At 37.6% G+C, this 13,013-nt stretch overlaps 1 protein-coding gene across 7 annotated transcripts in view; it reads left to right on the forward strand.

Moving 5' to 3' along the window:
- Positions 1 to 13,013, forward strand: part of LOC18449026 (Ikzf5 (DUF668)) — a 43,090-nt gene that overhangs the window by 7,542 nt on the left and 22,535 nt on the right. For all 7 annotated transcript variants that reach the window (XR_967151.3, XR_016044146.1, XR_016044147.1 and 4 more), the window contains 3 exons: positions 791 to 1,116; positions 1,225 to 1,317; positions 1,429 to 1,519. Coding sequence is in view for 3 of the 7 variants with exons in the window: in XM_088851569.1 (XP_088707695.1) it covers positions 791 to 1,116; positions 1,225 to 1,317; positions 1,429 to 1,519 (510 nt within the window). In the remaining 4 variants the exon portion in view is untranslated. The remainder of the gene's footprint in view (positions 1 to 790; positions 1,117 to 1,224; positions 1,318 to 1,428; positions 1,520 to 13,013) is intronic.

A 13,013-nucleotide genomic window follows, 5' to 3' on the forward strand; every position in this document is an offset into this window, starting at 1 on the left:
CCATTTAGTTTCCTGTGGACAGACTATGTTTACTCTCCTTCGTGTCATTGTATCCATTAACTCTCTCTCTCTTTCTCTCTCTCTCTCTATATATATATATATATATAGAGAGAGAGAGAGAGAGAGAGAGAGTTAACAACCCCTCAAAATACAAAGGTTAATGTTAGAATGAGTTGTGATGGGTGTATTTATTGAAAAAGTTATTTCTGTTTGTTTAAAAAATTATGTTAATAGGTAACTTAGTTATTAAATAAGGGCACATTAGAAATTTTTACAAAAGTGCTATGGTATTTTGGAAGTTAGTGTCCTGAAAAAGTTAACTTTCTCTCAAAAAATAAAAAATGTCCATAAAGAGGGGGCTACACCTAACTTCATTTGGAGCGCCATAAACTTTACTGCAGAGGAGCCACAAATGCTAAAGAGGTCCTGACTATGATATTCATGCCTTCCCCTCCTAATCCCTATGAATCACACCATAGCCTCCAAGCCCTGGATTACCTTGGGATCATCCAATTGATGGATAATTTTCTGAATGTGGCTTGAGCTGAAACATTTACTCATTCATTTACCGATATTGTTTACATATTAAGTTATTAATGCTTGCCATTTGTAACTTCTATTAATGTTTATCTTTGATTCAGATGTTTCTAAAGTTTTTCACTTAGTTTGTTAATTAATGTATCTGTTCCATTGATGATTTTCTGTAAAACTGGATATTGTTTGTTAAGTTTTTATGTTTTGTATAATGGTCTTGCCTTGTGGGTTCTCAGTCCTCTCTAGCTTGTTTCAGGTGTCAGAAGTGGGCTCCCTTTTGGGAAGAGCTGGGACTGTCGGGTTTGGAAAAGCAGTGGAGGTTTTGGACACTCTTGGAAGTAGCATGACAAATTTGAATCTGAGCAGTGGATTTGTCTCTGGAGTGACATCGAAAGGAAATAAAATAGCTATTCTATCATTTGAGGTTGCCAACACTATAGTCAAGGGTGCAAATCTTATGCAATCCCTTTCAAAGGAAAATATAAGGATTTTGAAGGAAGAAATTCTTCCTTCTGAAGGTGTGCAATGTTTAGTGTCTCGAGATGTGGATGAACTCCTACAAATTGCTGCTTCTGACAAAAGGTGCGCAGACCAAACTGATGATTGCAGTGCTGATACTCTGTCAGAGTAAAGACAGTCATAAGTATTGTGGTTGTTCCTTTCAGTTTTAATTTATGCTGATTGTTACAGAGATGAATTAAATATATTTTCTGGAGAAGTAGTCCGATTTGGCAATCGATGTAGAGATCCTCAGTGGCACAACTTGGACCGATATTTTGAAAAGTAACTACGAAAATTTGTCTCCCCTGTTAATTTTAGCTGGAGTTAATTGCTTTATATAAGCAAATATCATTATAGTAACTTCCATTTCTAATTACTGCTTATACTCTTCAGATTGGGATCAGAACTTATGCCTCAAAAACAATCCAAGGAGGAAGCTGAAGCAGTAATGCACCATTTGATGAATTTGGTTCAGTATACAGCTGTGAGTATATCATTCTCCAAGTGCTAAAAAAAGGATGGGCTTTTCAACATTTTATGGAGACCGCAACAAATATTCTCTGCCTTATTATTCATGTCAGATCTGAATTTTGTGTTGCATATCGCAGAACTATCAGTGACAACATGCCCCTAGATGTAGGACTTTTAAAATATGAAATATGGAAGTTCAATATGGCTTTAGTAGAACTTTCTGGTTACCAACTTAAACTATGCTAATGGCTGATCGATGGTAATGTTTTCTGTTCCATGTTGAATAACATTAGGCTGGTTTTCTTTCACAGCATTATTATGATTAAAAGTGGTCTTTATTTGCAGTAGAAAGGGCTTGGTTAGTTGGGGCACTTGTGGCCTTGGAGGTAGAGAGTTAAACTTTTTAAGGTTGAAAAGATGGCCCTTGAACTGGGGTGTTCTCTTTGCCTGACATCCCTGATCTGGAACATCTGAAGTTCCAGACCACCGTAGTGGTTCATCTAACATTCCCATGCTAATGGGTTGTTTGGTGAAGTCTGTTTACTGCCTCTTTATTATGCAACATTTAAATATTTTAAACTTTCCTATGGTATATTGGAAGGCCATTTGGTGAACTCTGTTTGGGTGGTTTTGAGTCAAAGACTTGAAATAGATTACAAAGAGTTCACTGTGGTTTACTAACGGCTGTATTGTCTAGCACCACCATCAATCTCAGAAACCCTACCAAACGAGTTTGTTTTGATCAGAGAAGTGGTGCAGTGCTTATTTAATGCCTCAAGGCTAAGGTTTGAACACTGTTAAGAGGGTGTGTTCAAATTCACGGCAGTTATAAACTACCATGGGCCAGTTTTAAAAAGGGAAAATATCATATGAACCCATTAAATGTATTATCAATTTCCCTCCCTTTATTTTACTAACAAGTGGCATTAAAATTTTTAGGAATCTGCCTTTTTTCTCCTCTTCACGACTCTCCCCTGCTTTTATATTATTCTCCTCATTATCTACCCTAAAAAATATTCTCTACGTATATTCAAGTCCTTTCTCTCTCATCTTTTATTTCTCATATCTCATAACCAAGAACCTGACCCCTTTCTATCCGTCTCTCACTCTTCCTGCCCCTTCTCTTGATGAGCTCTTTCTCTGTCTCTCTCTTGCTATTCCCTTCACTACCTCTCCAACTTCTAGCCCAAGCCCACCTTGAGCTCTCTCTCTCTCTCTATTGTATGGAGCGAGAGAGGGTAAAAGGTAAAATGTACTGTATATATATAGAGGGAGTGTGTCTGCTTGTAGTCAGCAAGAGGACAGACAGCCGACCAGGGAATTGCGTTCGGGTGGAAGAAAGCTTGAGTTTCTCCAAAACACTGAAATTATTGATACACTCCAAGATTCTTTTTCTTCTCCTTTTTCTGCTAAAATCTACTGGGTAATATCGAGAGAGAATGTCTAGGGTTCTGGCAGTTTTGAGAGTAAGGTGGCATTGTTTGCTCTATTTTTCTTGTTGTTTTGGTTGTTGATTTGATATGGACGTTTCAGGGTCCTTTTGGGGTTCATCTGGTTCCATGTGTGGTAAAACTGGTGGTCCGGGAGGTTCTAGTTGGGAATTATGGGCGCATAGGTTGGAGGAGGCAAAGGAAACTGTAGACATAAAAGTCACTGAAGAGAGAAGATTTGGGGAATTTGGAGAAAGCAAGAGAGGTGTAGAATTCGATGGGATTTGCAGAAATGAGAGGTGTAGAATTCAATGGGATTTGCTGAAGGTTAGGGCTTTCAGAGGTCGCCCTTTACAAAATAACAATGTTGAACGTTTTTCTCAACAAAATTACAATCTCTCTCTAAGTTGCAGTCTCTAAAAAATTAAATTGCATACACTTTCTCTATGTTGCAGTCTCTCTCTAAGAAATTAAATTGCACTCTCTCTCTTTCTATGTTGCAGTCTCTCTCTAAGGAATTAAATTGCACGTGCTCTTTCTCTATGTTTCAGTCTATCTCCAAGGAATTAATCAATACAAGGTTACAATCTCTCTTTCTCTCTCTAGGTTGCAGTCACTCATTCCCTCTCAAGTCTATTATCTCTCATACTCTCTAGCTTGCAGTTTCTCTTTAAGGAATTATGGCTCCTTAAGCCACCAGCCATGCTTATGTGTTGAGCACTCTTTTATCTCTCTCTTCCTAACCAAAATTCACAGATCACCTAAAGCAGAATACAACACTGAGCCTTCTGTGCTCATGGCCAAAGTGGTAATGGCAGATGTGTCTTTCTAGTGTGGCCACAAGCTAATATTTTGTCCCCTTTTCTCTTTGCCCAAAGATTGAATCTTTTTTCTGCAGAGAGAGAGAGATGGGTTTGCAAAAGGTGGGCATGGGAGGGATGGGAAGACGAGAGAGAGATGGGTTTGCAAAAGGTGGGCATGGGAGGGATGGGAAGACGAGAGAGTAGAGAGGACTAGAGAAGGGTTTGGTTATTGGGTCATGGGGAACAAGAAATAGAAGAGGGAAGAGATAGAGGAGTTGAATATGATTTAGGTACTTGTTTATGGTAGATAATTAGGAAAAAAAAAAAAAACAACGGGGGAGGGACGTTTATGTAGGGGTGAGATGATAGATTATAAAAACTTTTAATGCTGCTTGATAGTAAAAAAGAGGGAGGGGCTACTGTGAAACTGTGAGCATTTCAAGGGGTTTGCCCAATATTTCCCCTTTAAAAAATGCATTCAAATCAACTCCATTTGATCTGAAACTTGGGTTGATGCATTTTTATGTCTTCAATAATCTACTGTTCAAGTTTCAGGACATTTGGAATTCATTTGCTGTTGTTTTCAAATTCACCGGGTTGAATTGCTGTTTATGAACCATTATTCTGCGATGAGGAATTGAATTGGCTAAAAGAAGGCCTTAACGACCTCATTTTTATTTTAAATTTGGTGGACAAGTAGAAGAAGCGCGCTAACTAACACGAGGACAACCAGTGGTGAGACAAGTAGGTTTTTAGTGGCAGTAGGCCTACATCAGGGATCAACATTGAACCAATATCTTTTTGCTTTGGTTATAAATGAGTTAACTAGGCATCTAAAGGATGTCTCGTGATGTATGTTGTTTGCGGATGGCATAGTTTTGTTTGATAAGACCTATGATGACGTCTATGCAAAGTAAGGATGCTTTAGAATATAAAGGTTTTAGAAATTAGCCGGACTAGATAGATTATATGGAATGCAAATTTTGTAATAATAAGAGTAGAAACAAAGCATTGGTTAAGATTGATGGCCAAGAAGTACCTCAAAGAGATTATTTTTGATATCTTGGATCGATAATCGATGAAAGGAGAAATTGAGGAAGATATTACTCATAGAATTAAAGCTGGGTGAAAGAAGTGGAGATATACTTTTGGAGTCCTATGTGATTGTTACATACCAATGAAACTGAAGGGGCAGTTTTGTAGGAGGGCTGTAAAACCAGCCATACTTTGTGGGATGGAATATTGGGTGGCTAAGTAACAACATATCCAAAGTATAAGCATACTGAGATGGGGCTGTTGAGAATCTTGAGATAGATGAGTGGCAAGATAAATAATGGTAGAATTTAGAATGAATAAATTTGAGTGAATTTAGGGTTAGCTCCAATAGGCAATAAGATGAGGGAAAGTAGACTTAGGTAGTATGGTCTTGTGCAGTGTAGACCAAGAACAATATTGGTTAGGAGGGGTGTTTTGGTTCAAGTAGAAGACTCTAAAAGGGTAAGGGGAAGTCTTAAAAGAACCTGGATGAGAAGTAGTGAAAAACGATATGGTGACTTTGAAAGGAGTGGCTATATGGAACTCAACTTATTAAATACAAAAAATATTTTATTTTATTTTATTCAATATACTGGAATTCTACTTACATGGGCCACTATATTATGTTGTAAATCAAAATTAATGCCCTAGGTACAACCTAGAATCTTTACGTTTATTACGAAAGCAAATAAAAACCACCCGGGAGCTATAAACAATCTTCCACTATAGTTTTGAGTACAACATATGTTCTGGAAATTCGCAAAAAAACATAAAATATGATTGAAGAATAATTAAATCTACTGGGAAGACTTACCAGATGTTGCCTGGTATTACCCTCACAGGTCTTAATGCACTCCATACTTGATTCCCTGACTGATGACACATTTTTTGTCCCTTTTGACATTGCAGGAGTTTCAGAGATGGGAAGCTTTCATAGGCAGTATCTCTTACTCCAGGGTTTTGGAGAGCATGGAAGCCTAACTAGGGTCTGTAGAAACCCTTAGGAACAAATTAGGGCTGGCTTGAAGGCATTGAATCCTCCTATAGTTGGGCATACCCTTTTTTCTTCTCCAAATTGCAAAACCCTAATTAGGGTTTCAATGTGCCACCCTTGTCTTATCAAAATTTGGGTGGCGTGACCTTTTTTAGAAGGGGGCGAGAGAAAAGGAATTTTTTAATGAAAGAGAGAAAGATTTGGTGCATGGAGAGAGAAATATGTGTGATGAGAGAAAGGGGCTCAATGGTGTTTAACTAGAAAATATTCCTTCTTCTATTTGGATTAGAATTCCTTCCTTAGGTATTGCCTATCCAGTGGCAGATCTTGACTAATAGGAACTTTGGAAATCTGTGGGGTGTGAGAGAATAAATATGAGCCATCTATTCCACGAATCAACCATCATGATTTTCAGAAGATTATTATAAACTTTATCCTCTTATAATTTGACCCAAGTCCAACTTCTATTTAAATTAGAATTATAACCAATCCAAAACTTCCGAATATCTTTCCAAAACTATTGGAAGTCGAAATAATTAGTATTTCGAATTTACAGTAGAAATAAAATTTTTAAATTATGAAAAAATCTATAAAAATCATAAAAACATTTCTAATGCCAAAATAAAATAATTTAGAAGTGGACTGGTATCAATGATCCACTACTGTTTTCTCAAGAAGCATGATCCACTACAGTTTTTTCATCCAACCAAATAAAGACCCATGACCTATAGTCTCCAAGAAGGGACTCATGATTGGCTTGTCAAAGTTAGACAATAAACAGTGGAACCATGATATTGGAATGTGGATTACAGTTTTTCCTTTTTAGAGCAAGTCTAGCACTTGTCACCACAGTGCAAATGTGGCTCTCTCTATGCACATTTATATGTGTCCCGCTACAGGGTCATTTCTCAGCAATGCGGTTGTCATGTGTACATGCTGTGTGGAAGGTTGTTGAGGCTTTGACCCTTGCTCTCACAGGCCTACAACCGCACATAAGAGACTACATAGTCCTTCTTACCTACAAACATCATCCTTGGACATCTCGTCGACTTCAACAAGGAATGATCCACTGTAAACCCTAAGGGCATTTTGTGTCATTTTGTATCGGTTAAGTATTGTAAAATTTTAATCTTTTGTTTTTAAAATAACTCCCACAGAGTTCTAAATATAGTTATTGGGATTACTTACTTTGGTGGGCGATCCCTTTTAGGATCTCGATTTTGTCACTTTGGGAATGAATCTCTCAGGGATCTCTATTTTAAAATTTTGGGATCTGGATCCCCACTATTAGGGATCCCGATTCCTACTGTTAGGGATCTCAATGCCAACCTTAAAGACTAAGACAACAAGCAAACTACTGGTTTGCTTTGTTTATAGCCAACGAGTAAAACATCTATACTTTTAATTTAGTTGCATTGATTGCTTGGTATAAATAATGAAGTCCCTACTTGAAGAGTATATATAATGCTAGATTATCATACACTTCAAGGTTGGTAGCAAGATCCACAGAAAGTTGGGATCCAGATTCCAAAAGGTCGGGATCAAGATCCTGAAAAGGTTGGAATCTCAATCCCTAACATTTGGGGATCTCGATCCCTAACATGTGCATTATATGGACGGTGTTCCCAACCATATGGATCTTTTAGCATCACACGATCCCTCTCTCCTGATCTCGATCCCAATACCGTTCCCACTTCCGATCCTAACAGCTATGGTTTTAGTTTATGGTGTGGTTCTATGAGTCAACCGACTCATACTATACATTTGCGAGCTCCCTCTTAAACCATCTTAGAAAAATATTTTTAATCTAAAATTTTAGGGATTCATGATTTAGGTTAAGATGATCATGAACATGAACATGAAAGAACAATAAAATTTTTTATATATAAAATGTAATTTTTTTGAAAACATTTCTATACTGTATAAACCTTGTGAATGTTTTACAACGTCCATCTTTTGGTGAGTCAGCGGGCTCTTTCATCCGCTTAGTCATGAAGGACTTTTCCATCAGTTTATATCCTATAATAATTAATAAACATCATGTCCACCAAAAATCTATAGTATATATGCTTGATTTCTTGTTTTGTGCATTTGTTCGTCATCATCATGCTATTGTAGCCTGCTGTTTCAGTTGTTTCTAGGTACAATCAATTTATAAAATACAATAGATTCTCCCATAGTTTATGTTATCAATTTAATGACCTTTAATAATTTGTCAAAAGTAGTGGGAATCAATGTTGTTAAGTTAGCAATTATTTGTTCCCTTGATTTTCTACTAGTTTGTACACAATTCTAAAATGCCGTGGTGAATAAATTTGTAAAATTATTTCCACTAAGAAAAACTATACATAAGAAATCGAATTTGTTATATTTTTGAAAGGACACTTTCTAAGGCTAAGGAGTTTAAACCACACCATTGCTGTTGAAGAAACGAAGATCTCCTACATCTTCTTTTGTATTTCATGTTGTGTTTTATATTGTATCTTCTTGTATTGGAGACTGGAGAATACACCATGGACTTGTTTATGTTTTTTCACGAGATTATCAATGATTTGAAGTTTTTAGAGTGTTTCAACATTCATAAGTATATATGCGTCAAGGTTAATTGGAATACATATAAATACAAAAAGTATGCAATTAACTTAAATATCTGCATTTATGTGTGTTTGGACAGCACATATATGCATATTTCTAAAAATTTTCACCTTAGGGCACTTGAGGTTTTTGGCGCCCACCTAGGGGGTGGGTGCTAGGCGCCAGGCCGGCCACCTAGCTTTTTTTGAAACGTTGGTCTGACTGAAGGTATGGCCCTTGATAGAGCGGAATCACAAACTAAGATTCGTGTAGCCAACGACATGTGGTCGGGATAAGGCTCCAGTGATGATGATGATGATGCATAGGAATGTCTCAGGAATCTCCAATTCAAGTTTTGCTTGATTTTGTGGCTGATGATGGGTTCACTAAATTTAATATTAGTTGATGCCAGTTAACTCTCAAAAAAAAATATTAGTTGATGCCAGTTTACTGAAGTTTGCATCTAGCTTCTAATTTGCAAACTGTGGTGAACTTCAAAAGGAGGGCCTAATGACCTCAAATTGATCCAAAAATTTTGTGGCTAAAGGTGAATGTCTCGAAGAACTTCTAGTTAAAATTCTCTTCAATTTGGTGGTCGTTAAGTGGGTTCGATAAATCGACTTTGGACCTTTGCCAAAATTGATGCATCAAAATGCAGTCTGTGAGATCCTAGACTGTGGTGGACTCAAAAGAGCATTCTAGTGATCTCAGATCAATCTGAAATTTTACTGATAGATAGAGAAATGTATGAAGAACCTACAGTTAAAATTGTGTTCAATTTGGAAATCAGTAAGGGTTCCATGGAATGAAACTCAGACCTTTGCCAGTTATTTCCTTAGACTGCGGTCGACAAATTTGCCTAGATTGACGATAATAAAAGGGTACCTTAATGATCTCTTTTCGGGATGAGATTTAGCGGGTTTGTGCAGAAATGCTTGAAGAACTTTTAGTCCAAATTTCGTGTCATTCAGACACTAATAAGGTTTGCAATTGAATTGAACTCTGCCGGTTACCACTTTGAGCCATTATATCACTGTGAAGGATCGGGTTTGATGATTTTGAGTTTAATATTCAATATGTTAGGTGATTGTTGTTGATAAACATTTTGGATGAAAGTCAACCATTTCCCATGAGTTCTGGAACCTTGTAAGGTCTTAATTTTCTTCAGACAGAGTTCTAGTTTTGGGTAAGGATAAACATGGTTCGTGTCTATCCTTTGAGGAGTTATAATCTTTGGATAAACGTAGTGTTCAAAAATTCGCCGATCCAGATGGGGAATTGCTGATATAGATTGGAAATTGCCGGTAACCGTGCCGATTTCTAGTCAGAATCGGAGATTGAAGTTCTTTACACTATATAATGTGTACACCTCATAACATAAAGATGGAATAGCCCATTAATGTATGGTCAGCCCTCCTAGCCTACTTCCAACTTTTTCTTTTGATATTTGTTTACACCGTATGATTATTAATGCATGGTCAGCCCTCCTAGCCTACTTCCAACTTTTTTCATTTTAACCTCTACTTTTCCTTTTTTGCGTTAACCAAATATAAAAAGAAAAAGGTTGCAGTGGGAGGTTCGAACCTCCAACATCTGGGCTTCAACTAGACCCTCTATGCAACACGTCGCTCTAGCTAAGCAATATGAAACACACACACACACACACGCACACACACACACACGCACACACACACACACACGCATACACACACACACACACACACACACACACATATATATATATGTATACACTAAGATTATATGGTTTCTTAATTTTTTCACGAACCCAAAAAAAAAAAGTTGCAGTAGGAGTGTTTGAACCTCCAAAATTTGCCATCAATCAGACCTTTAGCCAGGCAGCCACTCTAGTGCTTTCTCTGTCTTTTTCTTTTTGCGGCTCGCCAATAGGTGATCCGGATTGCCCATGCAGACCATCCGTATCTGTATCCGGATTGGTAGGCAGATGAACCACACCACCCCAAGAATCTGTTTTTCAGAACACTGGATAAACCCGAAGTTTTCGTATGTTGTGATCCTGAGAGATAAAAAAGACACATGAGAACAAGATAAACATGAATATATGGTCATTAATGCATAATAAAAATAGACTTATCATTATCGATCAATGCTGTTTGCTAATTTGAAGCTCTCAGAACTCATGATTTTCAGCAAGTTTCTTCGAGGAAATTGACTGAATTTATTCATCTTTGAGTGCCCCATGGACATATGATGGTATTTGGCACATAAAACCCATCATATGTGAGCAAAATTGATGATCAAATTTGCTTGTTTTTGGCATCTGCCACCAAGATGGAAGACATGGTATTTCTAACTTTTTCGATCTAATATTCTATGAATTTGTGATTTGATAATTTTTTGCTGTGAAAGAAGTGGCTCTTAGGAATTCAAGAGGATAAAATACGATATTTTTCTCCTTTTTTCTATTAATATATCTGAATTTCACTTACATGTGCCAAAAAACATTGCTGCAAACAAACAAGAAAGTACAACCCTAAATATAACCTAGGGTCTCCCAATAAATATGGCTCAATTCAAGGCTGAATACAATCTTTAACAATGAATTCTGATACAAATAATGTTCCTGAAAATTGCAATAATTTGATCAATAATTACTGAGAATAGACTTGGAACAATAAGGAAGACTTACATGACTTTGCCTAAGGTCCCCCCCTTGGGACTTGGTATGCCTACATCCGATTACCTGATCAATGACGCGCTCTGACCCTGTTGGCCCTACTGAATTCTTTGAGTCAGGAAGCTCTTTTAGGCAATACGTTTTTCAGAACTAGAGTTTGAGAGCATAAAACAAATTAGGGTTTTTCTAGAGCAGTTTCGAGACTCTAAGGGCATGCCACCCTATTGGCCCCTGCCTTTTTCAAAATGGGCTGGGCATGCCCCTTTATGAATCCTGTGGATGGCATGCCACACCAAACTCTCTAGGGTGGTGAGCCACCCCTTTTTGGAATGTGTGTGTGTGAGAGAGAGAGAGAGAGAGAGAGAGAGAGAGAGAGAGGGAGGCTAGGAATTTCATATGGTGAGAACGATGGGGTTTGCCGCCTCCAATTCGGTCAATGCAATCTAAATTAGAGTTCATCTTAGCCATGAGTCCTAGGTAATCTGTGATGTAAGAGAGAAACAAATTTTTGCCATCCATCCCATAAATTAGCAATCATGATCTAGAGAGGAATCTATGAATATTATCTCCTGATTCTTTGACCCACATCTACTTCTAGTCAACTTAGGATAAAACCAATCAAAACACATCGTCTATTTTGACTAGAACTTTCTTTTCTCTCGCAAAAGACTGTAGAAATTCAAAATAAAAAAGGTCTGGTCCAAATTAAGGATTGAAAGCAATGTTCAAGAAGGCGTAGGCAGCTGCCTAGGCAGTGAAGGCTCTGGGCCGCCTAGGCGGGTGCCCAGACCCAGCGGTGGCCGTTGATTTTTTATTTTTTAAAGTTGGTTCCCCCACACCTCCCCCCACTTTATTGTATATAGAATTGTATGTTTTTTATTTAATAAATAAGTTTTGTATATAATATATTGTGAAGATGCCGGAAGCACAGATCAAACATAACATTTATGACTTTAGACTGTAAATGAAATAATTATAACGTGAAAGCAACATTAAAAGATAAAATCAACTCAAGATGTCATTTGAATCTCGTAAATCACAAGTTACTCATAAGTCACAAAAGTTTCAAAAGTCATTAGAAAAAAACTCAGATCTGACCAACAAAGGCCATAAACTACAAAAAGTATCCTTCACCCCACAAATGTGATAAACTCAATTATGAGCTTGAGTTTCATCATCACTAGCAACACGAGGTTGACGTCCGGCATGCAGTCCACCTGAATTTAATGATGATGCCAAGTCATCATCATCAGAGTTATCGTCCTCCTCCACATAGGAACCTTCTTCCCTTGTCTCCTCTGAGTTTACTTCCTCCTCTTCCTCCAAGATCGTCGTCCTCCTCCTCGTCTGTGCCTTCTTCCCCTTCTCATTTCCCTATTCTTGAGCCACTTCCTTCCCCTTCCTATGTGTTTGGGATCTAGTAGCTCTCATCAAGCTTGATGCCAAACCAGCTGCCTCTTGCACTTGGGTCCATGTCAAGCTCTCTCCCTCGAATACAGGCTCATCCGTGGCATCGGGCTCAACCAACCACTCGCTTGTTGGATCTAAATCCTTCACAAGTATGGGGTCTTCAATTTGAAGCCGTTCTAGATGGCGCTCCTTCAGCCTTTGATTGTACTGAACGAAAACAAGGTCATTTAGTCTCTTCTACTTGTGTCTATTTCTCTTCTTGTATGTACCTGTTTCACAATATACCATTTCCATATTGTAAATCGTTACTTTAAAAAAGAGTATCGATAAAATTATTCTCGTAAATTGATAGGAGATGAGGCTGAGGGTAAATAGAATATTCACCATCTCGAAGGTGCTGAAGTTGCGCGTGCAGCCTAATGATGTACAAGTCAAGTTTAATATTTGTTGCGCCATATTTTGCAAGTTAGGGGCAGTTTGTCCATGGTTGGTCCACCAAGAGGCTATAATACATTTAACAATAAAAATAAGTAGAGTATATATGCATCTATGTAATTTTAGAATTTAGAAAATTGAAATGACAAACACACCTTCAACTTCCATGG

Source organism: Amborella trichopoda, chromosome 11, assembly GCF_054954075.1.
Source record: "Amborella trichopoda isolate Santa Cruz 75 chromosome 11, AtrichopodaSantaCruz75HAP2 v2.0, whole genome shotgun sequence".
Classification (NCBI taxonomy): domain Eukaryota; kingdom Viridiplantae; phylum Streptophyta; class Magnoliopsida; order Amborellales; family Amborellaceae; genus Amborella; species Amborella trichopoda.